Source organism: Ochotona curzoniae, unplaced genomic scaffold (genome assembly GCF_017591425.1).
Source record: "Ochotona curzoniae isolate NIBS_2020 unplaced genomic scaffold, NIBS_Ocur_1.0 contig_2754, whole genome shotgun sequence".
Lineage (NCBI taxonomy): Eukaryota > Metazoa > Chordata > Mammalia > Lagomorpha > Ochotonidae > Ochotona > Ochotona curzoniae.
Window position 1 is genome coordinate 25,646,380 of NW_024465582.1, and position 25,742 is coordinate 25,672,121.

Sequence of the window (25,742 nt, forward strand, 5' to 3'; positions counted from 1 at the left end):
ACTCAGACACCTGACAGGTAGAGGTAGTTTGTTAAAAAATGAAATGGGAATTGGCATTTAAAAAAAAAATCTCATACAAATAAACATTCAAAATAATGAAGCCACTGTACTTGCGTGTCTACCTTCTGGTAAAACACTCTGCCAATGCCAGGCAACTTTTCAATGAAGATGACAGAAAAGAAGTTAATCAAGCCACCGTACCTACAAATTCCTCGCCGTTATTAGAAAAATGTTGGTCATCTCTGGATTACTGACATGGTTCTCGTTCCCTTTCAGCTACAAAATGTTCTCTTTCAACAACAACAAAACTCCTGCTCTACACTGTAACTTTAATTACTGTTGTCAAAGGCTGAGCCTATTTAAGTTCTTCTCTTTCCATCTTGACTATTTATTTTGCAGTGGTTACCAAATTTGTGCAATAGAAATTCAAGCACCAAACAAACAAGCGTACAATGGGTTGCGTTTAAACAGTAAGACACAGACCTTCTGTAATCAGCTAGAGGAGACAGGTAAATAAGAACTCTTCAAAGAGAAATGAGCACCTAAGGGAGGAAGAGAAAGTGGGGAGTGTGTGTGATGCTGGAGTGAGGGCAGGGGTCAGTGGCAGTGCAGCCGAGGAAGTGAACAAACACTTGGCAGATCTCTCGGCAAGTTAAGGAGGCAGCTCAGGGGCTAGAAAGGAGTTAAGTCTGGGCAAAAAGAGGAAAGAAATTATGTTTGAGGGGGCTGGTGTGGTGGCATATCGAGTTAATCCTCCGTCGCTGCTGCAGGCATCCTATATGGGCATCAGTTCATGTCCACATCTAATCCAATTCCCTCTTCATACTCTGGGAAAGCAGTGGAGCGAATCAAGAGGGAGTGAATCAACAGATGGAAGACCTCCCTGTCTGTGTATCTGACTTTCCAATAAATAAATAAATAACTCTTTTAAAATAATAATTATTAAATTTTAAAATTATTAAATTATAAAAATAATAATTATTTAAAAAGATTTATTTATTTATTTATTTATTGGAAAGGCGGATATACTGAGAAGAGGAGAAACAGAGAGGAAGATCTTCCGTCCAATGATTCACTCCCCAAACGGCAGCAACAGCTGGAGCTGAGCCAATCTGAAGCCAGGAACCAGGAGCTCTTCCAGGTCTCCCATGTGGGTGCAGGATCCCAAGCATCGGGCTTCCTTGACTGCTTTCCCAGGCCACAAGCAGGGAGCTGGATGGGAAGTGGGACTGCCTGGATTAGAACCAGCGCCCATATGGGATCCCAGCGCATGCAAGGCGAGGACTTTAACCATTACGCTATCGCACACCAGGCTCCCCCCCCCAAATTATTACCAACATTAACATGAGACTTAAGAATTATATAAATACAAGGGACATTTCATTCAAGTTAAGATGCTAGATGCACCTGTAAGTTAAGCAAATACTAAAAAGTTCTAAGTTTTTCTCTACGTTGGCGTAAACAGCAATACCACCCCCCTCAATCCCTCATTCAATTTCATCATCTTCTTTTTGTTTTTTTTAAATAAAGATTTATTTTTATTTTTAATGGAAAGGTGAATTTACATAGAGAAGGAGGGACAAAGATCTTCCATCCCCTGGTTCACTCCCTAAAGGGCTGCAATGACCAGAGCTGGAGCTGATCTAAAGCCAGAAGCTTCTTCCTGGTATCCCATGCAGGCTCAGGGTCCCAAGGCTTTGGGCCATCCTCTACTGCTTTCCCAGGCCACAAGCAGGGAGTTGGAAGTAGAGCAGCCGGGACATAAACTGGTATCCACATGGAATGCTGGTGCCTGCAGGCAGAGAATTAGCCAGTTGGGCCATTGCGCCAGCTCCATATTTCAACTTCTGTTTAGCAATTCCAAATTGGAAATAATGAGTGACCTGACACAAAGGAAGATTAGAAATGTGGTGAAAATTCCCAAGAGGACATAGTTCTTCTAGCAGCTCCTTTCATCCATTTTATGAGAATGCCAAAATAAACTGTCTCAATTTGCTTAAACGCAGTAAGAGCATTAAGTTAAAATTTTGAATTAAAGAGTTTGCCTTAATTTTAAGAGTGGACTTCATCCTGTAATACCATGAAAAATGTTACTCTCCTTTCACAAATCTACCAAAAACAATTCTGGAAAAGAAATAAATTTCCAATTTCGTGACCTAACTAAGCCCCACAGGGGGTGGGGAGAAACAGGAGTGGAGGGGATAAAAGAAATTCCAGGTTACTACTTTAACTACAATTGCTCTTCCTTAAAAACTATGAAGGCGGGCCCGAAGCGGTGGTCTAGCAGCTTAAGTCCTCACCTGGAATGTGCTGGGATTCCATATGGGTGCTGGTTCTAATCCTGGCTGCCCCATTTCCCATCCAGCTCCCTGCTTGTGGCCTGGGAAAGCAGTTGAGGATGGCCCAAAGCCTTGGGACTCTGAGCCTGCATGGGAGACCTGAAAGAGTTCCTGGCTCCAGGCTTCAGATTGGCTCAGCTCCAGCTGTTGTGGCCGTTTGGGGAGTGAATCATCACATGGAAGATCTTCCTGTCTGTCTCTCCTCCTCTTTGTATATCTGATTTTGCAATAAGAATAAATTGGAAAAAAACTATAAAGGCAATGAAAAATGTGCTAAATATAGATGCAGTATAAACCTTACATTTTACATACATGCGATTCAGCATATGAATTCTTAAAATTTTTCTTCATCTTACTTCAATTATCAAGGAACTGAAAGCATAAAAATAAAACATAACTACTCTTCTTTAAATAAATCACCAAAATGCAAGAGGTTCTGGGACCAGCATGTGGTACAGTGGGCTAGGGAGCTGCCCATGCTGCCAGCATCCCATGTGGCTGCTGGCTTGAGTCTAGGCAGTTTCACTTGGTTCCAGCCCACTGCTCCTGCCCCTGGGAAGGGAGCAGAAGATGGTCCAAGTCCCTGGGCTCCTGTCATCCACAAGACCCAGCTGGAGTGCCTGGCTCCTGGCCTTGGCCTGGACCAGCCCCAGCCATGGTGGCCTTTTAGGAGCTGAACCTCAAGATGGAAGAGTTCTCTCTGCTTCTCCCTTTCTCTCTGTAATTCCACCACTTAAATAAATAAATAAATAAATAAATAAATATTTAAAAAGAAAATGAAAGAGAGGTTCATATTCCTTCCCTCTAACACAATACCAGAGTTTGAAGGGGTGCCCTCCAAAATTCAGGTGTTGCCAATAGAGTGGTGTTAGGAGGTGAGCTCTTTCAAGAGGTGAGCAGCCAGCAAGGTTCCCCCCTCGAGAACGATATTAAGGCCTTTGGCAAGGAGTTCTGTGCAGCATCGAGCTAGCATGCTCTTAAACTCTGCCGCCCTGGGAGGATGTTGCAAGGCAGCCCTCAACAGACCAAGAGGTGGGAGCTTGACCTTTCCCTTCCAGCCTCCAGAAGAGTGAGGAAGTGAGTGAATTTCTGTTCTTTATAAGCCTCATGGTCTCAGTTATGTCATTATAGTAACACAAAACGGACTAAGAATTTAAAAAAAATTTTTTTTAACATATTTGAGAGACAGTTACAGGAAGAGAGGGAAAGACACAGATCTTCCATCTGTGGTTTCATTTTCGTAGTGCCTGGGACTGTGCCAGCCAATGCCAGGAGCTTTTTCTAGGTCTCCCATGTGGTACAGGGGTCCAATGCTTGGGCCATCCCTTGCTGCTCTCCCAGGCGCATTAGTAGAGATGCTGGGATGCTGGCGTCACAGGTGTTGGCTTATCTTGCCATGCCACAGCACTAGCCCCAGACTAAGACACTTAAGAGATTCTACCTCAAAAGCCTTAGTAATCTCATTATGGCTTTCAAGAAAAGCATACAGCATAAAAGAACTTCCGCTTTCCCACAGGGAAGACAGTGTAAAAAGTGGTCTACACACACTGGCCATTTACGTGACAACGGCTGTATTTTCATTGCAACCTAGATGGCAATTATTGGAGCAGCGTGGGCAGAATCCACTGCTAGTTGCATGGCTCGTTATTCGGCAAACCAATCCCAGAATAACAGAGCAAAATGGTGAAGGCTGGAGTCCAACATGAAACCTGCCCTGCCAACTGGCTCCCATTGACTAACATTCATAGTCAAAAAGGAAAACAAGCAATATTAGCAAGGGTATGTTGAAATAGGAACTTTCACACATTGCTGGCTGGAGTGTAAGCTGGTATAGCTTCCTAGAAAGTAATTTAGTTATACGTATCAGGAGCCTTAATTGTGCTGGCACCTTTTGTTCTAATAATTGTAGTTTTGAGATCCTATTAAAAGAAGAAACATAAGTTATAGAAGAAAAATTATGTAAAAGTATTGATAATTATTATTTAAATTATAATCAGCTTAATATTCAAATGTATCGATTTTAAATTATAGACATTTAAATAACATGCATTTTATATGATGTTTAGAAAGAGTCCTCCTAATACAGAAAAATTCTTAGTCCAATTTCTTTCTTTTGGTGGTATGCAAGTAATCTTTTTTTTAAAAAAAATACTTTTATTTCATTTTATCAGAGACAGAGATCTTCCATCCACAGATTTCTTCTCCAAATGTGTGCGGTGCTGGCAATGGACCAGGCTGAAACCAGGAGCCAGAAGCTCAATCTGGGTCCACTACGTGGCTGGCAGGGACTCAAGCACTTGAGCCATCGCACCGGCCCCTAGGGTTTATATTAGCAGGAAGCTAAAACCAGAGGTGGAACCAGGGTCAAACCCAAGCATTCTGATGTGGGATATTAGCATCGCACACAGTGCCTTCAGCATTGTGCCAACTGTCCACCGCAGCATTTTAGTGATTCCTAAAGGTAATTTTTATTGTAAATCTTCGCTTCTCTTTGAGGTCTGGTACTTACTCTTATTATGTTTATCCTCACTCTCAACTTCTAGGGTTTATGGCGGTTAAAGTATTAGGAAGCCCCTACCAAAAGATTGTTGACTTCAGTGGAATGAGGTTTGAGAGTGCAGAGATTGTTTTTATTATCCAAAGAATCATTCTGAATACAGTAACTCGGATGGGGGGCTGGTGCTGTGGTGCAGCCTGTGACAGCAACATCGCATACTGGGGTGTGATTTGAGTCCTTCACTACTCTGCTTCCAGAACAGTATCTTTAAAATGAGACTGGAATACAGGAAAAGATGGCCCAGGTACTTGGGTCCCTGGAACCCATGTGGGAGACCTGAGGGAATGAAAGAATGGATGGAAGATTTTCTTTCTCTCTCTCTCTCTCAGCTGCTGCTACAGCTCTGCCTTCCAAATAAATAAATAAATCTTAAAACAAAAAGAATAATTTTGAGCATGCAGCTTGACAAGAAGTAACTGTGGAGGTGGAATAAAATTCAGGTGAGTAGGCCTTGCTTTTTTAACTTCTTCAGAAATAAGGCGAGGGGTTTTCCTAAGAGTCACAGCAGCAGAAGTGCCAGTCCCTGAGGCGAGGCGCACCACCTTATGAACCAGGACTGGGCAGACAGACGCCTCAAATAGGCAAATCTGGGCCCATGGCCTGTTTTGAATAAGGTTTAATTGAAACACAGCTAGACCCATACAATTTTGTATTGTCTATGGTTCTTTCACTCCAAAATGGCTAAGAAGAGTCTCTAAAGCCACAGGGTGTAGAATAGCTACTATCTGGTGAAAGAGAAAAGAAAAAGAAGGAGAGGAGAAGAGAGGAGAGGAGAGGAGAGGAGAGGAGAGGAGAGGAGAGGAAAAGAAAAAAAGAAAAGAAAAGAAAAGAAAAGAAAAGAAGCCTAAACTCCTGTCTGGATCACTGAAGACCCATGACGGACTGAGGGTTGTGGGGCAGAAGCTCCCATGCCCCCTTTCCCGATGGGCAGAGGGGAAGAGCAGGGGTCCTCCCGAGCCTACCAGATGGATTTATGTTAGCAAGTATGAAGCAGGGTTTTTTTTCAAAGTGTAGGCAACCGGATGTCCCCAGGCTTCATCCAGCTTAATCCCTTGCACAATCTACTTCCTACATACTAAAAACAAAAGCTTAAAAAAGGAACTTCGACCGAGGCCAAGACAATGACCACAACAAATGTCCTTACACGGAACAGGCCCTGAGTGGAAGCAGAAGGCCAGCCAGGTACTCTGTCATCAGTGCTACCAATGGTCTCATTTCACTCCTGGCTGAAGTTAGCCAGAACCTATGGCAGGGACCAAGTCAATTCAGAACCTCTTAAAATATCATTTCAAAAAAACCTAACTATAAAAAGAAAGAAAAAAAAATCATTTGGGACAGGCAGGTCTAACTGTTAAGACATCTGGGTTCCACATTGGAGCACCTGGTTAGAAAACTGGCTTGAACTCTTGACTTCCACTTCCAGTCGATTAAGCCTGTCCGAACCCCTGTCCTGGGTGGCAGTGAGCACAAGGCTCCCTGAAAAGTAGAAAACAGAGGCAGGAGGAGAAAGAGAATACAGGGGAAAGCACCCGAACAGATTGGTTCTTTCACAATTTGGCTGCAGGCTGTCTGGAATGGTCGGTTCCTCTAAGCAAAGTCCCAGGGCAGCGGCACTCAGCGTGATGCAATCCTCAATACCAGCAGCTCCCTCTGCTTCCCAGAACGTCTGGGAACAGTGGGGTAACAATCTTTCAGACTGGGCGTTGCCAGCAGGATCTATCAAATACAGCATGAGGGACTTGGAACTTTTCTATCCTTTTTGTCTCTACCCAAGTAACGCAATCCCACCCCAACCGAGATGAAGAGCTGATGGGGAGGGAACGGTGCAGCATAAAACCCAGTCATCCAAATGGCTATGATATGTATCTTTCCAAAATTATCGACAAGTTCCCTCCTCCAGGCCTCCATCCCACTAACACCATAAGCAGGTTGAGAGACTATCTCTAAAACCAAAGCAGTTATTAAAATTCCTGTATTTGGGACTGGTGCTCTGGAGAAGCAGGTCAGCCACTGTCTATGAAACCAGCATTTCACATGGGTGCTGCTTCATGTCCTGGCTCCTCCACTTCCAGTCTAGCTCTTTGCTAATGCGCCTGGGAAAGCAGCAGAGGAAGGTCTAAGTGCTTGGGGCCCTGCATCCATAGGGGAGACCTGAAAGAAGCTCCTGGCTCCTGAATCTGGCCTGGCCCAGCCTCAGCTGTTTTTACATACTTGGGCAGTGAAGCAAACAGATGGAAGATTTCTCTCTCCGTAAGTCTGCCCTTCAGATAAACAGATCTTAAAAAAAAAAAAAAAAGAAAAGAAAAAGAAAAATTCTTCCATTCAAGTGAATACATGGTTTTGATCGCCACTTAGTGGAAGAGAGAGAAAGCAAAAGCTAAAGTGATTATAAATAGCTGATTATAAACTGATGATAAATTAACCTAAAAGTATCAAGTGTTATTTTCTAGATTCTGACAAAGAGTTGCTCAAAGTGCAGTGTTACAAAAGACAATCTTAGGGAGCGCAAAGCATGTTAGCTAGTTAGCATTGAAATGACGTTAAAGTATGTCATTAACCTTAATTTTGAAAAATAAACAGATTTGAAGAGGCAGTTCTGTTGCACAATGGTCCAGAGATCAGTAGCCACGGTGACTGAAGTTTGGGAAATAGTCACCTAAGATTTTTTTTTTAATGGAAGATATTTTTCACTCAGTCTGTACCATGGTTTATTTATATAAAAGTGAGCTTATCCATATATGTTTATTACTATGAAGCCAGGGTGGCAGGAACCCAAGTACTTGGCTGTCACCTGTTTCCTCCAAAGGTTCACACTGGCAGGAAGCTAGATTAGAAGTGGAGAAAGGAGCTGATCCCAGGCGTCTCAACAGCAGACACAGGAATTACAGGCTGTGGCTGAAACCAACACACCGCAAGGCCCTTCCCTTATTTATTATTTATTTGAGGCAGAGGATGGGTAACCAGGAAAAGACCCCACATCTGTTGGTTCACTCCTCCAGATGCCTGTGAAGTCTGCCCCAGGCTGATGCTCAGAAAGGAAGCTACTCCAGGTTTCCCATGCTGATCCCATGCAGGGAATAGCGGGGCAGCAAACTGGAACTGGGAGTGAGGCTGGGAGACGAGCTCAGGCACTCTGAGAGGGGCTCCCCACCAGAACCTTACACACCATGCGAAACACCCTCCCTAGCGCTCCATTTGAACACAAACAACAATTTTTTAAAGCGCACCTTTTTCCTGCATTAGTTTTGATAATCAAATCAGCATACAGTCCTACTAAGTTCCTATAAATATGTTTTCCTTAAAACATGCTTACCTATGTAGCTATGCCATGACGGTAGGTTGCTGGCTTCTCTCCATTTTGATAAGTTTCATTACAGAAAATATACTTATATTTAATTCACTCAGTTAAATTTTCAGAGAACTGTTGAATCCCTGCCAACCTACTGCAATGGAATGTACTTTACTGTCCGATGTTCTATTGTCACAGTGGTTGATTATTTACCATAGAATTCAGAGGTTTCAAGAAAACCCCGGGCACTCAGTCAGCATTCACTGGTGCTTATATATATATATGTGTGTGTGTGTGTGTGTGTATGGAATATAAGAGTGAAAGTCACAAGTTTCATTTCATTATCTTTTCTGATATCACTATAAATAATGCATTTCACACTGTCACCTCTATCTTGCAAACACAATTTAAAAACCAAGTATTGTGAAAATGGAACAGGATGATCAAGATCAGTTAAAATCAGTCCTCTTTCTCCTCCTGCCCCGGGACCCACCATGAGTCCCCACACCATTAGGATCCTGTTGCAGACAGAGTTAAGCCACTGCCTGCCGGTATGAGTCCCGGCAGTTTCACTTCCAATGCCAGCTCCCTGCTAATATGCCCATGGAAGCAGAAGACGGCCCAAATACGTGGGCCCTCGTCACCCACGTCAGAGACCCAGAGATGGAGGTCCTGGCTCTGGCCTTGGCCTGGTTCAGCCCCAGCCTCTGTGGCCATTTGGAGAGTGAAGCAGAGGATGGAAGATCTCTCTTTTCCCCCTCTCCCTTCACTCTGCCTTCCAAATAAAATGAATTTTAAAAAGGAAAGGAAATAGTAGGGGGGGTGCTGAATAATTGTTGGTGATTAATTAACAGAATTTGCCAGATCATACTACCTGGGCACTCAGTCTCTCTCGAAGGGACAACCGCTCTTACAGTTTTCTGTTGGTCCCAGCCTTCACTTATATATGAGTAATTATGTGTAATATGCTGATTTGCTGCAACCCAAATGTGGCACACTGTACATACACTGCTCTGCATTTCATTTTTTTTTAACTTAAGTTGAAAATTTGCTCCAATTGTGATATGTAATAAAGCCACTTCCTTTTTAATGAAAAATATTTCATTATATGAATGTGCCATAATTTATTTATCCAGTCCTGTAAGAAAAGGCCATTTGTTTGCTTTCAATCTCCACTATTGTAAAAAAAAAATAAATGCTGCTTTAAACAACTTCATATATTTATGTATCAATTGATTCTATTAATTAATGCTTAAATATGAGATTGCTGTTCATATAAACTTGAGAATTGCCTACTGGCCTTCTGTGGGGAAATCACATTAAACTTACGGATTCAAATAGAAAAGGCATGGCATCTTTATTTTAGAGTATTCCCACTGAGAGTAGAATGCACCCTCTTCTTCACAGGACAGTTTACGGATTCAGTTATGCACATGTCAGCATCCCTGCAGAAGGTGCATCTCACAGTCCTGAACATCCTGATCAGCACCACCAACTCGCGGGATGACAGTCCCTCTTCCTGGTGGCCTGAAAAGTCACTGACAGCCATGAGCACGCCAACTTAGTAAGGCCTATTGGAGAAATAGGAATCCTGCTATTAGGAAGCCTTGTGTGACACCTGCTGGTAAGATCGGGGAAGTGCAAGCATCACCACTGATCTGGATGGAAACTGGAGCGCTGCCTAATCAGCACTCCTTACACAAGACGATCCTGTGTGTTATTTGGAGGCTAGGGGAGTGGGATGCAAACCGCCTTTATAACAGCACAACAGAACTGTGATATAAAAAACAAACTCAAAAATTCATCAAGTAAATGCAGCACAAAACTTCTAAGTCCTAAGAGATCACTGCCTAGGAGGTAAGATGAGTAGTTTTTCTGCCTTACACTTAAACAATGCGATCAGTCTCATCTCAGATTCCACCAAGTTTTCTAGGTTTCATTTTACGTTTCTCACATGCATTTTTAAAGTTTATCTCACATAGATTTTGCACATTCTAAGCTATTTCCAGCTATTTTATTTTTTGTTCCATTATATCTTCCCACTGGAAAATTATTTTGGCCTATTTTGTAAAATGTTACTTACGGAATTCTTGATCTGTAATTTCTCAACGGGTTCATTCTTTTTTTTTTAAAGATTCATCCATTTTCTTTTGTTTTAAAAGGTTTATTATTATTATTATTATTATTATTATTATTGGAAAGGCAGATATACAGAGAGTAGAGACAGAGAGGAAGATCCTCCGTCCGATGATTCACTCCCCCAGTGAGCGCAACGGCCGATACTATGCCAATCCGAAGCCAGGAGCCTCTTCCGGGTCTCCCACGCGGGTGCAGGGTCCCAAAGCCTTGGGTCGTCCCCGACTGCTTTCCCGGGCCACAGGCAGGGAGCTGGAAGGGAAGCAGGGCTGCCAGGATAGAACTGGCGCCCATATGGGATCCCGGGCGTGCAAGGCGAGGACCTTAACCACTTGCGCCACCGCGCCGGGCCCAAAGATTCAGCCATTTTCAATGGAAAGTCAGATTTACAGAGAGAAGGAGTGACAGAGAAAAAGATCTTCCAGCTGCTGGTTCATTCCTCAAGTGGCTGCAATAGCTGGAGCTGAGCCAATTCGAAGTCAGAGCCAGGAGCCTCCTCCAGGTCTCCCATGTGGGTGTAGTGTCCTAGAGCTAACAAGCAGGGAGCTGGGACGGAAGTGGAGCAGCCAGGACACAAACTGACGCCCACATGGGATTCTGGTGCATGCAAAGCAAGGAGTTTAACCCCCAGGCTACTGCACCAGGGCCTCAAGGAAGCCTTCTGGGATTTCCAGGTGAAATAAAATTTCAAATCAAATAATCTCAAACTATCTGTTGACTTCAAACTTAAAGAAGCTGAAGAGAATGTGATTTGTTCTGTTCTAGCTCCATCACCTAGTCTATTACACAGCAAAAATTAGCTAATTAATATGTATTTAGAAAACAAATTATATACACCCACATGGGAGAACTGGAAGAGGCTCCGGGCTCCTGGCTTTGGATCGGCATAGCTCTAGGCGTTGTGGTCGCATTGAGAGTGAATCAACGGACAGAAGATCTTCCTCTCTTTCTCTCCTCTCTGTATATCTGACTTTGTAATAAAAATTAAATAAATCTTTTTAAAAAAAATCAAATAAAAGTCCTGGTGCAGTAGCCTAGTGGCTAAAGTCCCCACCTTGTCCCTGCTGGGATCCCACATGGGCACTGGTTCTAATCCTAGTAGCCCCGCCTCCCATCCAGCTCCCTGCTTGTGGCCTGGGAAAGCAGTCGAGGATGGCTCAAAGCCTTGGGACCCTGCTCCCGTGTGGGAGACCCAGAAGAGTTCCATGCTCCTTGCTTTGGATCAGCTCAGCTCTGGCCGTTGCGGCTACTTGGGGAGTGCCTCAATAAACGAAAGATCTTCTGTCTCTCTTCCTGTCTCTCTTGACTTTCCAATAAAAATAAATCTTTAAAAAGAAAAAATATCAAATAAAAGTGAGGAAATAGTATTGTTGTTTATGCTTGGTCCCAAACACACATACTTACATAAACACACTTCGGGTAGGAAACTGGAAACTCCATAATCAAATCTGTACATGCTTGCTTACAGTCATTTCTATTCTAGCCGTTAGAAACTGTAATTATAAAATGAGTGTTTTAAACACTTACCTTTTAGACTTTAGGTCTGAAGAATCAAACTGGATGTTCATAGGTCCAGGCTGTACTTCGTGTTCTCCTTCGGACGTGAGAAGATGCCTGCAATCACTCTCCATCTTGGCCATGTTGCTCAGAGGCTAAGCACTGAGGAATCAGAAAATGTAAACCCTTTCATTGAATTCCAAAGCATTTTACTATTCATAAGGAAAATAACCGACTGTGCCATATCGCTCAGTGCCTGTGATGCAGTATCTGAGACCTGGCTGTTCCACTTCCGATTCAGCTCACTGTTAACCAGCCTGAGCAGAAAATGGGCTGAGCCCCTGCAGCCCCTGCAGCCCCTGCAGCGCCCCGGGACACTCACCCGGAGTTCCCAGCCCTGGCTCTGGCCTGGCCATCGCAGCCGTTTCAGGGATACACAGCAGACGGAGGTATCTCTCTCTCCCTCCACTCTAACTCTGCATTTCAAATAACAAATCTAAAAACAAATAGATGGGATGAATAGGAAGCACAGGATAAATAAGATTTTCTTTCTTTCTTAAAACTAGACTATGCGGCCGGCTCTTGCTGGTTCACCAGTGGTTTTTACTATCGAAGTCCACTGGCTAATTTCTGCCTTTAGCCAAAAAGGTCTCTCTCTCCTTCTGGATAATCCAGGCTCACTGGGTGTCCAGGCCCCTGCTTCACTGGTCCCTCCTCCCCCTCGCTTTCCTTTGCCGTCTGCTCCTCATCCCTTTGAAGCTGCAGAGTTCCAGCGTTTGCTCTTGGTCTTCTCCATCTGTCACCCGTCACTTTGAAAAATCTTACCTACCCCTCACGGTTTTCATACCACCATTTGTGCTAATACAAAGCTATTGGACAAAAATTCCCGCTTAATTACAATTTTGAAATTAGTACCTCAGTCACACTAGCTGCATTCGAATTGCTCAGTAGCCACATGTGGCTAGTTGGCTACATTAGACAGCTGTTGTCATAAAGCACTGTGGAAAACTCTACTGATTTAGACAACAGTAACTTCCATGGTAATGCTTCTAACCTAAATTTCAGACTTGCATATCTGCTTTCTCTCTCTCTCTCTATATATATAGCAGACTCATCATGTCCATTTTTTTTTTACAAAAAATTTTCTGCTCCAGGGCCCGGTGCGGTGGCGCAAGTGGTTAAGGTTCTTGCCTTGCACGCCTGGGATCCCATATGGGTGCCGGTTCTATCCTGGCAGCCCTGCTTCCCTTCCAGCTCCCTGCCTGTGGCCTGGGAAAGCAGTCGAGGATGGCCCAAAGCCTTGGGACCCTGCACCCGCGTGGGAGACCCGGAAGAGGCTCCTGGCTTCGGATTGGCATAGTATCGGCCGTTGCGCTCACTTGGGGAGTGAATCATCGGACGGAAGATCTTCCTCTCTGTATATCTGCCTTTCCAATAAAAAAAAATAAAAAATAAATCTTTAAAAAAAATTTCTGCTCCCAAATTATCCATTATTGTCTTGATTTCACCTGATGAAATCACTATTCATCTAGCTGCTAAGAAAACAATTCTTGGGATCACCCAAGGCTTCTTTTTCTCAATTTACAACTAGTCCACTTGGAAATCTCATTGGTTTTTGCTTCAAGCATATTCAAAATTTGACCCTTATCATTTCTTACCAAAATTACAACCAATTTCTGATGGTGTTCCCTGATTCCACCCATGTCTTTTTATAGACCACTTTCTGAACAATGAAGCGGTAATAGGGAACTTGTCCTCACCCATGAAGTGGTTGGGGAAGGTGCTACTGGTCCCCAGTGGGTAGAGATCGCTGATGCTGCTAAACTTACACTACAAACAGCAGCCTTCTATTACAAACAGGTATCCAGACCAAAATGTGAATAGCTCTGAAGCTAAGAAATTCTACTGCCCCAGCTGTAGGCAACTGCCTAGGTTGCATTGTTCCTAGGCAAGTGTTACACTGCTGGGAGAAAAGCAGCTAACAGCTGGCAGCATCCTGGGCCTGGTTAAAGCCAAATTTGTGTTACCTACACCAGTGTGCCAGCACACAGTTGGCTATTCTATCTTTATTATTATTATTATTATTTTAATTTAAAGACAAGTGGGGGCAGACACTGGTACACCAGCAGACAGGGTCTAGGGACCCTGGTGTGACTGTGCATAGGCACTAGATAGACAGGCATGGCTTCAGACTGGCACGGCACATCACCGGAGGACCACGCTTGGGGATCTGCATACTTGCAGGCATGGGGGGCTGTGGATGACTCAAGGAAGTGTGTCTGGAGATGTGTGGGAGGAAAGACTGCCGAAGGAGAACGAGACAGGTGAGGAATGACTTCTGGGAGACTTCCACCAGCCACGCCACTGCACTTGCAGGTAAATGAGGGCGCTGAGACTGGGTGGTTTAGAGGAGGAAAACCAAAGGACCTTTTGGGGCTAAACCAATACACCCATCCACATGGGAGACCTGAGCTGGGATTGTTGGTACCAACCCTGTCTACCAGTGCTCATAAAAGCCATGGCTGGAGGGCCTGCCTGACAGGGCTCATCTATAGTACTTGCCAGTGAATGTCGGAACAGAGTGTGGACCATGTTAGGCTGGGCCATGACACCCATCACTACACAAGAGAATTGGGGCTGGGAGTAGATTCTGTAGGGATTGTGGTTTGCCCTGTGGGACTGCCATACCAGCTGATTTGTTTGAAGTCTGGCATGATCATGGAACTTACCAACATTCATGGATACTGGGGCTGGGAACAGGCCTGGCTGGTACCCCCAGGCACACCCAAGAATTGAGCATAGGGTAAGCCTAACCACAACATCCACCAGCACAAAGGCTGATACTGTGGGACAGACTGTGCTGGGTAAGGGCCTAACACCCCATAGCACATTGAGATTTGGGTCTGGGAGTGGGGTTGGTGGGGGAACTTGGGCAACTTCCCTGGTGGGCCAGTGCTCCTACTTGTGAGCACGTGAGTCAGGGCTAGGTGTTGGTCAGGCCAGGCAGGGCTGCTTCACTTGTTGGCAGATGTGTGGGTCAGCTCTGGGTAGGGCCAGAGCAAACTATAGCACACTGGGCATGTGCAGGAGCCAAGCTGGAGTTCGGGTCATACCTGGCTAGGTTAGGCTATTACCCCTACCGGTTTGCATGAAAGACAAGGATGGGGGTAGGCTGGGAAGAGCTAGGCTGCAGCAACCACCAATGAAAGCTGGGATTAGGGGCAGGCCAGGCCAGGCCAGTCTGCAATAACTGATGGCAAAGACCAAGCTTGGTGATGGGTTATGCTGGGCTGGGATCAGATCAAACACGGCATACACAAGATCTGTGGCTGGAAGAGAGTTTAACTGGGGAGCTAAGGGGATGCCCTGAGTGGGCTGCAGTTCCCACTGGGGAGTGAGAGCCAGAATGGGGGTGGCAATCTGGGTTGGACATGGATGCAGTACATCTTGGCATGGGTGTGGGCAGGTTCTGAAATGTGCCAGACTAGGCTAAGCTCTAGTACCTGCTGGCATGCATGTGGGTCGGGTCTGGGGGCAGGCCAGCCTGGGCCAGTTCATAACACCCATTGGCAGATACAAGAACCACAACGGAAAGACCAGGTTGAGCCACAACACCAGCCAGTTCACTGGTTGGGACTGGGGAATGGCTGGGCTGGGTTAGGCTGCAGCAACCACCAGCATGAGCTGGAACCGGGGGTAGACCTGGCCAGGCCAGGCGATAGCACTGGCTGGCAAATGCTGAGGTGAGGCAGGCTGTGCCAGATCGGGCTGCAGCTCCCACCGACACATGTGAAACTGTGGGGGTTAAGAGCTGGGAGGATATGGTTGATACAAGCCTGGTAGGGGTACAGCTGGGGGTTCCCCTCTGGGCCACTGTTTCCCCTGGTGAGTGTGAGAACTGGGACAGGACCTATTGACCTGCATGTGAACTGGGTTAAGGAGAGAGCCAGACTGGGCTAACTGTACCCACTGGTACATGTATAGGCCAGAGTAAGAGCAGGCCTGTTGGGCTTTGCTGCAGCATCAGCTAGCAAGTGCTGGGACTGGGGGGCAAATCCTGTCAAGCTAGGCTGCAGAAGCACATGGAGAGTGCAAAATATGGGACTGGGAGTGTACCCAGTAGGGAATCTGTGGGCACCTCTCTGATCGGTTGCAACTCCCATTGGTGAGCATGAGAACCAGAGCTGGGGGCAGGCCTGGCTAGACTTGCAGTGGCACCTGCTAGCGTGAGTGTGGGTTAGTTGATTTGAGCTAGGCTTCAATGCTAGCTCATGTACAAGAGCCGAATGGGATGTGGACAGACTGGACCAATCTGCTGCACATACTGGCAAGCACAGGAACCAGGTCTGGGGGCAGGCCTAATGGGAGCTACTGGGGGTTGCTCCGACTAGGCTGCAGTTCCTGCTGGTGTAAGTGAGGGCCGAGTGTGTAGTGGGCAAGGTTGTGCTGGGCTGCATCATCCACTGGTTTATTAAGAGATGGGGCTGGATACAGAACTGACCCAGCAATTGCAACGGCCAGTGTGTATAGGCCAATGTGGGTTACAGGCTGAGCCAGACCCTGTACTCGAAAGCACACACAAGAGTAGGGTCTAGGATCTTCAGATGAGGTTTCTTTGGGGATTCCCCCAACTGAACCACTGGACTCAGAACTCCAACCATGGGGAGAATCGAGGGATCTGTGGTCTGACTGTGGAGTACATGTGTCAGAACTGGGTCTCCTCAGTAGTTTATACAATGGATATCCAAATGTACACAGATGATATGGCAGTCCATTGGAGCCTGCGAAGGACATCTGGTAGGTACCACAGCAGAGGAAGGGGGGCAAAACAAAAGGGTCAACTACCCCAGCTAAACATTGACAGCAAATACTTGGGCAAATGGAGACTCTAAGCTGGACCATGTGAGCCAATGAACCTTGGAAGGATTTTCTCATCCTTAGATCAGTGAGATTGATAGCATTTCAGAACTATTGAAACCACTTGAGCAGAAGAACCCTTGGTGCATGCTCCACACTGGATACTGAGGTGGTTGGGAGGCTGGGTGTAACTTCTCCCATTATCTCTCCCCTCCCCCCAGATACAGGAAGAATAAAAGCCAATTTGGAAACAATGGTCTCATCCACTTTCCCCTAATCCTCCACTCTTCCTACCCTAATCAGCTATGTTATCATCATCAAAAATAAAGTTAATAATAAAAAATGTTCAAGCCAAATGAAATCACTTGTTTTTTAATTTATGCAGACCCTGAGGTTCCCCTTTCCTCTTTTAAGGCTTATTTATTTACTTTTTTATTTACTTGCAAGACAGAGCTACCAATCTTTCATCCTCTGGCTCACTCTCCAAATGCCCATGACAGCCGAGGCTGGGTCAACCTGCAGCCAGGGGCTCCCTCGGGTCCCCCATGTGGATGGTGGGAGTTCTGGAGCTCCACAGTAGATGCCACAGCCCAGCCTGCACTCTCATTAGTAGGAAGCTGCATCAGAAGCCTGGAACAAGCATTCTAAGATTGACTTACTCAACAAGTAGAGTCAAAGAGAGAGAGATGGGGAAAGGGAGAAGGTAAGAAGGAAGGGGAGAGGCAGACGGAGAAGAGGGAGAGAGGGAATGGAGAGGAAGAGAGAGAGAGAAAGAGAGAGAGAAAGGGAGAGATCTTCCATCTGCTGCCTCACTCCCCAGATGGCTGCAACAGCCAGGAGGCTGCAGCTCCATCTGGGCTTCCCATACTTGTGACATCTTCTGAAGCCTTGCCAGGGCATTAGCAGGAAGCTAGATTGCAAGTAGAACCACCTGGACTCCAACTGGTGTTCCCACATGAGATTGTGGCATTGTATGCAGAGATTGCACCGCAATGCTGGCCTCTGAACCAGCATTCTCATATGGAATCTGACTGTCCCAAATGGTGGCTTAACCCACTCCTTACCCCACTTTTAAGTGAAAAATTGTTCAGTAAGGAACAGCTAGACAAACATTAACATGGCACTGATTATGTGACACAGATGTTGCTAATATGTTCTATGCTCAAAATACATGAATTTTCTGTCTTACATTCTTTCCTTTCCATTTCCTGCTCCATTACTCTGCTTTTCTACCTAACATTTAAACCAATCAAAGCTGTCATTAACCTAGTCCTGCTGGACACAAATAATATACAAAAGGTTAAAAGTAGTATCTTATGATTATAGTGTTTCAAAAAAGTAAAACCAAATACTGCCATTTCCAAACAAGAAGGCCTTCATCTATCTTATAAAGAGTAAAAAGGTAAAAATGATTAACCACTTTAAGATGGGACAAGTAAAATATTGAGTAATGGTCAAGTCTGAGCAATATATTCGTCAAACAAATTCTCAGCTCAATGAAGCACTGGGAGAAACAGAAAAAAAATTGTTTTCAAGATTTATTTTATTTTTATTGGAAAGTTAGATATACAGAGAGGAGAAGAGACAAAGAAGAAGATTTCCATCTGTCGATTTACTCCCCAAGCAGCTGCAACAGCTAGAGCTGTGCTGATCCAAAGCAAGGAGGCAGGAGTTTCTTCTGGGTCTCCCATGCGGGTGCAGGGTCCCAAGGCTTTGAACCATGCTTGACTGCTTTGCCGGGCCACAAGCAGGGTGTGGATGGGAACCGGGGTCAATATGGGATCCTGGTATGTGCAAGGCGAGGACTCTAGCCACTAGGCTACTGTGCCACACACACCCTCAAAATCTTTTTAAATGTATTTGAGAGAAAGAGAGACAAAGATACAGATAGGAAGAGAGGCTGGCAGAAAGACAGAGTGGGAGCGCTCCTACCCACTGTTTACTCCCAAATATTCCACGGAGATGGCACTGGGTGGGGTGAAGGGAGGAGCAAGACATTCAATTCCATGTAGATGTCAGAAATTTAATTACCTGAGCTATCCCTGTTGTTTACAGGACTCTATTATAGCAGGAAGCTAGAAGCAGGAGATGGAGCTGGTGATGCAACACAGCTACCCCAGTGTGGGATGTGGACCTTCTAATCAACATCTTAACCATTAGGCCAAATGTCCATTCCAAGAAAAGTTGTTAAAAAGGTATAGTCTCAGGCTGGTATTGTGGTGTAGCAGGCCTGTGTCACTGGCATCCTGTATGAGCTGATGATGGGTACCCAAGCTGCCCCACTTTTGACCCAGCTCCCTGCTAATGGCCTAGGGAAAGCAGTGGAGGATGGTCCAAGCACCTGAGTAATTGCTACCCATACAGGAGAGCTGGATGAAGTGCCTGGCTTTGGCCTGGCTAAGTCTTGGTCATTGCAGCCATGTGGCAAGTGAACCAGCAGGTGGAAACTCTGCTAACTCTCTCTGTTAACTCCTTCAAATGAGTAAATAAATAAATAATTTCTAAAAGGGAAAAATGATTTCTTAGTAAGTAAAACATTTTATACGAAAATACTGACAAAAACATACTTAAAAATAAACTTGGCATAGCAGAGGTGTTGAAAGTTAAAACAATCAACATTCTCTAGACAATTATATTTTGGATTGACTGTGCTGTAACTATACAGAATTTTGAAACACTGCCTCCGTTTAAAGGATTAATTAGTTTAGGGGTGGAAGAGATGATTGCAAAGAAGCCAGTACTCTTTTATTATAAAGAATAACGGGCTGCTTCTCAATAAAAGAAAAAAATAATGAGAAGAAAAAAATAACAAAGAATGTTGGAAAAATCTACTAAGGCAAATCAAACTCACAAAATTTTAGCATCTATGTTATTATTGTGAATGTGATGAAACTAAGCTTAATGAAACGAGCTTAAATGAAATGTTATATTGTGAAGAGAAAATATTCTTAGTTGTTAAGAAATGCTAGAAAAGGGGCCAGCTCTGTAGTACAGTAGGTTAAGTCACTGCCTGTGACAATGGTGTCCCAACTGGGTACTGGTTCTCATCCTGGCTGTTCCACTTCACATCCACCTGCTTGTTAATAGTCTGGGAAACCAGAAGACGGTCTAAATGTCTGGGCCTCTGGCAGCCACATGGAGGACCTAGAAGAAGCTCCTGGCTTCAGCCTGGCACAGTCCTGGCTGCTACAGCTATTTGGGGAATGAAGCAGTACATGGAAGATCTCTCCCTCTCTTTCTATAACTCTGCCTTTGAAAAGATGATTCAACCTTTAAAAAAAAATGCTAGCGAAATATTTTACTATTGACAGGTAGGCAGAACATTTCTGCCACGAAATCTCCAAGTACTGATTTTATTTTAAAGACTTGTTTTTATTGGAAAGGCAGATATACAGAGAGGAGAAGAGAGAGAGAAAAAGATTTTCTGTCTTCTGGTTCACTCCCCAAGAGGCTGTTAAGGCTGGAGCTAAGCCAATCTGAAGCCAGGAGCCAGGAGCTTCTGCTGGGTCTCCCATGTGGGAGCAAGATCTCAAGGTTCTGATCCGTCCTCCACTGCCTTCCCAGGCCACAAGCAGCGAGGTGGATGGAAAATGGAGCAGCTGGGACACACACCTGGCTCCAATATGGAAATCTGGAACATGCACTGTGAGGATTAGCTATTCAGCCATTGTGGCTGGCCCTCAGGAACTGATTTTTAAAATGCCCCCAGAAAGAAATGAATGCCAATGCATTGTTTGAATTCCATATGCAATTAATTTTGGATACAGGCTGCAATGGTACTGTTCTACAGAGTGTGGCGGGTTGCTAGGTCAGGTAGATCTGCCTGCACCTGCATCTTGGCTCTGCCATTTGCTTTCTGTGTGACTTCAGGCAACTTACTCAGCTACCTAGAACTCATCAGTTTAGGGGAATAAAACTACAAGTCCTACAGGATTGAAGTTGTTTTTCTTTTTTAAAAACTTATTTATTTTTGAGAGTTACAGAGAGAGACAGGAGCAAAGAGCTCCATTCAAGTCTCCAAGGTGGGTAGCAGGGACACAAACAGGCCAGAAAACAGGACATAAACCATGGTCTACAAGGTGATAACTGTGGTCCTGGTTTTGCAGGCAGCGACATAACCCATCATGTCACAAGGCTGGCCCCAACACTTAAGATTTAAATGAGGAGCCAGTGTTGTGGCAGTGTGTTAAGACACAGCTTGCAATGCCAGCATCTCTGAAGCACCAATTCGAGTTCCAGCTGCTCTGCTTCTGACCCAGCAGATAACATGCCTGCAAAAGCAGCAGACTATGACTAACGTACTTTGGCCCATGCCACGAACAAACCTGGGAAACTCAGAGGGAGTTTCTGGCTCTGGATTTCAACCAGGCATGCCACAACCATTGAGACCACCTCGGGAGTGAACCAGCAAATGGAAGCTCTCTTTCTCTGTCTCTCCCTCTCTATCACTCTGCCTTTCAAAAACAAGGAAAATACATCTTTAAAAAAAAAAAAACTGAGATAATGCATCCAATGTGGCTGGCAAGCAGAGAATGTTCAGTATCATTTTATTATGCTTTTTAAAAATATTTACTTATTTTTATTTGAAAGGCAGGCTGACAGAGAGAAGGAGAGAGAAAGAGATCTTCCATCCACTAGTTCACTCTCCAGATGGCCGCAATGACCAGAGCTGAGCCAATCCAAAGCCAGGAGTCAGGAGCTTCTCCTGGGTTTCCCATGTGGGTTTAGGGGTCTAAGCACTTCACTGTTTTCCCAGGCACATTAGCTGGATTGAAGCAAAACAGCCAGAACTTGAACTAGTGTTCATATGAGATGCCAGCACCACAGGCAAAGGATTAGTTTGCTATGCCACTGTGTTGCCCCCACAGCTGGCTTTTTTAAATAGAAAAATTGTTTATTGGCTTATCTCAAATGGCCTGAATAAAACCAGCTGCCATGTCTATGTGCCTCTGGTATAAAAGGAGTAAATCCAGTGAGGTAACAAAAATAAAAAAAGGTGACTTTCATAAACTTAACCATCACAAACAGAATAGTGCTAAACAGAATTCATTTCTGCAGAGGAGAATCTGGTGTCACTTGGAGGAAACCTTAGAGGAAAAAAATCAATAGAAAGGCAGCAGGAGATGGATCTAACATTTATTTATTTAATGCTTATTATATAATTTCAATGAATCCTTAAAATTTGGAAAATTGATATTACTTTCATATAACCTAAAAGGAAAAGCAATTAAAGCTCTGATAAGAAATTTGTACTGGATCACTTAGCTAATAAAACTACACCTGATACCAGAACTATGTTATTTTGATCCCCAAAGTTATTTCTGCTAAACTCTGATACCTATTTTAAAGCTAGGAGGTAGGCCTATCCGTTCAGACAAGGACAGCATGTCCCACGGCACAGTGCCTGGATCTCATGTTAGGCTCCACTCCTGGTTCTTGCTCCCTGCTAGTATGGACCCCAGGAAACAGCCGGGATTGCTCAAGTAACCGCACTCCTGCCACTCACATGGGAGATCTGAGCTGCGTTTCCAGCTCTTAGCTTTGGCCAGGGTATTCGAAAGACAAGAGAATCTTCAGGAAAAACCAGCTCTTCCCTTTTCCACAGTTGTAAGTAAGAAGGCAATCATTATCTATGATAGCAAATGGACTTAGCTCTTTGAAACACAGCTGGGACTAAAATGAAGGAAAATGCATGTCTGGATATCTGGACTGCAAGCTAAATTCAATAAACTTATTTTTCTTTATGCAAACTTCTTTGCTCAAGGCTAGATATTTCTCTAGCCAGCACCAACCCTTCTAGAGGAAGTGAAATTGGAGAAAAAACAACAGTCAGGTCAGAGTAGCAAAAAGACAGCTCCTTAAATAATGGGAGAGAAACAGAGCCTTGCTTCCCCCACTCATTCATAAACATATGCAAGTTAGCAGTTTTGGTTCCTAAACTACAGAGAGCATGTGGTTAAGAGAAAGCAGGAACCCACCCCCTTTATCTTTCCAAGGGTAATACTTTAACTAAAGACTGAATGCTAGGAAACAGAAGAAGTCTAGAAAGATACTTGGATTTCCGTCAGGCTTGTTAAAAACTGATAATCAAGGTTATAGACTACCTAATCTTATGCATTTTGTTGCAGAAGCACAAAGAAAGCTCCCAATAGGGAGCCTAATAGCTTCACATTATAATTTTATTTCAAAAGTTATTATCTACACTCAAGTTCCGATCTCCATAAAAAGGACATAGAAAGAAACCAAAGGAAGCCAGTGTGACATTGTTTTTAAACTCAGAAAACTTCCTATCGCAATTCTTCACCAAAGCAACTCTACAGTATCTACACTAAGAGACTAGCATCAGTAGCTAACTGTGCACAAATAAGTGTGACTTCAGACCCGCTGGGACCAGCATTTGTACATTCTTTCTCAGAGGCTTAGAATCAGTTTTACCTATCAGGTCAGCATATGTTACAGGCTTTTAGATAATACATTTATATTCTGTTTGCTGGGCCAGCAACTGACAAATTTTTGTCTATAAAGGGCTAGGTGATAAATATTTTAGGCTTTGCAGGTCATACAGGCTCTGCACAACTCGGCTCTAACTTTGGCATAAAAGGTAACATAAAAGTGAAGTGTCTATGGATGTATTCTAATAAAACTTTATAGAATGGTAATATATCCAACAGGTAAAATTCAGTCATAGTTCATGCACCTTTGTATTATACCAATGTAAAAGCAAACGGAACCGCTCCATAAAAAGATATCCAACGGAAACAGTGACACCCCATATGCATGTGTTTCTTCCTATGTAAGTCTGGAACTGCTATAAAGTCCAGGATAACAAATTCACTTAAATTCCCTGAATCGTTCACTGTTCAGTCATCAGGCACGACAATGCTCCAATTCTGTCATGACAGAACACGCGTCCACATTTGTTCCACCCACCTTCCCCCATGCCTCCACCCTCCCCATCCTAACCAATGGTCCTGATGGGTGTGCATCCTTGCCCACTATGCAATCAACATCAAAAATATTTTGAAAAACAACATGCTTCATATAATCAATAAATGCTCCAAAACATGTTGAACAGTGTGGTTCAACAGTGACATTTACCAGTGAAAGCAATCTTATAGTACTGAGGAGCCTCTCTGCCTATGCCAGGAATTTGAACCATTCTCAAGATCAGCTCACATTATTAAGAAAGAAAGAACATCAGCCAAAAACAGAAATTTGGTACCATCGCAGAGGAAGGAGAGCAAACTGGACAAATTTGGACAACTACCCCAGCAAACGAGGACAGCAAAAATGGGGGTGAATGGAGACATGAGGTAGACTATGTTAGCCAGCGGACATTGGGAGGGTTGCCTCAGCCTTGGATTAGCAAAATTGATAGCATTTCAGAACATTAAAACCACTTGATCAGAACCCTCAGAACACACATCACGACGGGATCCTGGGTTGATACTGGGTGGTGGTTCCCCATCCCTGGGTACTATGACATTTGGGGGGCTGGGTATAGCTTCACCCTTTCTCTCTCAGAGATAAGAAGAAATAGAGAATTTGGAAACAATGAAAAAGAAAAAGCAACATTAAGCCTTTTGGGATATGTCTCTAGGAAGCATTATCTTGAATTTCATATTGGGAACTTTGCCTCCCACTCATTGTGCTTTTTTTTTTTCATAGCATCTGTAGCCTATTTCAAGAGTGGGAATGAAAAATAAACTCCTTTCAGGCCATTTACAAGAAAAAAAAAAAAAGAAAATTCACCTCTTAATGAGCTATTAAACTCCTATGTCCACATGTCCTTTCAAAAAAAAAATACCATATTATTTCAACTTGTAATCCAAGTAGGAACTCCCACACCCTTAGGGGTTTACTCTTTATTATTAATGTGTAGCAGATTATAAAATAACAATTATCAGCATTATTTTGATAATGCATACTGCATATCTTAGAGTATTTAAGATTGTGGCAAAAATCTAAGATCACCTGTCCTCAAACTTGTACTACGCTTTATTTTCTTAGAGGGAAAAGGTAAACTTTACTGTCTTAGAGGCAACAAAAGTGTTAGGTGACACCTGTGCTACTAACCTTTCATCTCAGCAGGAAGTTTGTAGCTATTTATGAGGCAGAAAGCTTGTCCTTCCAGTTATGGCAAGAGCTACTTGGATCTCCTGAGAGGTTTGTAAAAAGCTCTGTTAGCGATTCCGTGTTATCCTGCCCTTGTCAGATCTTGGTCATGTCTAAGGTATTGCAGGAGAGAGAGAGGTAGAGAGAGAGAGAGAGAGAGAGAGAGAGAGAGGGAGAGAGAGAGAGAGAGGAAGGAGAGGGAATTCTTGGAAGCTCGCAGGTCTTCTGACCCCAGCAATGGAAAAGCATGGTCCGGGGGTCCTGAGAATTTCGCCTCTGTCAGCCTGGCCAACAAGATTTCCTAGTGGCAAGCAGCCTTCTCCAGTCCAGCGCCCCTCAATTTTTTTTTTCCCAACGTGCTCCTCCCACGTCTAGAATTCTGACAGCCAAGACTTGGCTGCTCTCAGGACCCTCACTCCCGCTGCAGAAAGCGCCGCGGCTCGACAGCCGGAGTTCCCACTGGGTCTTTCACCTCTCCTGTCTAGTTCCTCCCCACAAACCGGAGGGAAGGACGCTCGCGGGGGCGTGCAGGGGATCTCGGCTAACCCTGCCTTTTCCTCTAAGGCTCCGGCACACACAGAATCCCATCGCCCCTCGCGTACCCTGGTCCCCGCGGGATGCGCCATCCTCCGGCCGCGTGAGGAGAGCGTGCCGCCTCCAAGACCCCCAGAGTTGGCCTCACTGCTTCCCACCTTAGACCCCTCAAACGCGACCGTTCAGAGGCGATGCACCAAAGAACTTTCCCAGTGACAGCCGGCATCCCCGCAAGCCCAACCTTCCCTCCCTGCCTCCTCTCTCAGGTTCCCTTCCCACCCTACTGAAAGGCGAGTTTGTAAGACGAGGGAAGGGGCTCTACCTGAGCAGGCCGAGCCGTCGGTCTCCGAGAACCGCGTGGGAAGATGAGGGACCACCTTCTCAAATCCTCACAATTTGCGCCTCAGGATTCCTCGTC

At 44.6% G+C, this 25,742-nt stretch overlaps 1 protein-coding gene across 1 annotated transcript in view; it reads right to left on the minus strand.

The window, feature by feature from the left end:
* SLC38A9 (solute carrier family 38 member 9) overlaps positions 1–25,742 on the minus strand; it is a 79,169-nt gene extending 53,427 nt beyond the window's left edge. The window contains exons 1-2 of the mRNA XM_040977545.1: positions 25,647–25,742; positions 11,849–11,980 (exon numbers count right to left, since the gene is read on the minus strand). Coding sequence (XP_040833479.1) covers positions 11,849–11,961 — 113 coding nt within the window. The 5' untranslated portion in view covers positions 11,962–11,980; positions 25,647–25,742. The remainder of the gene's footprint in view (positions 1–11,848; positions 11,981–25,646) is intronic.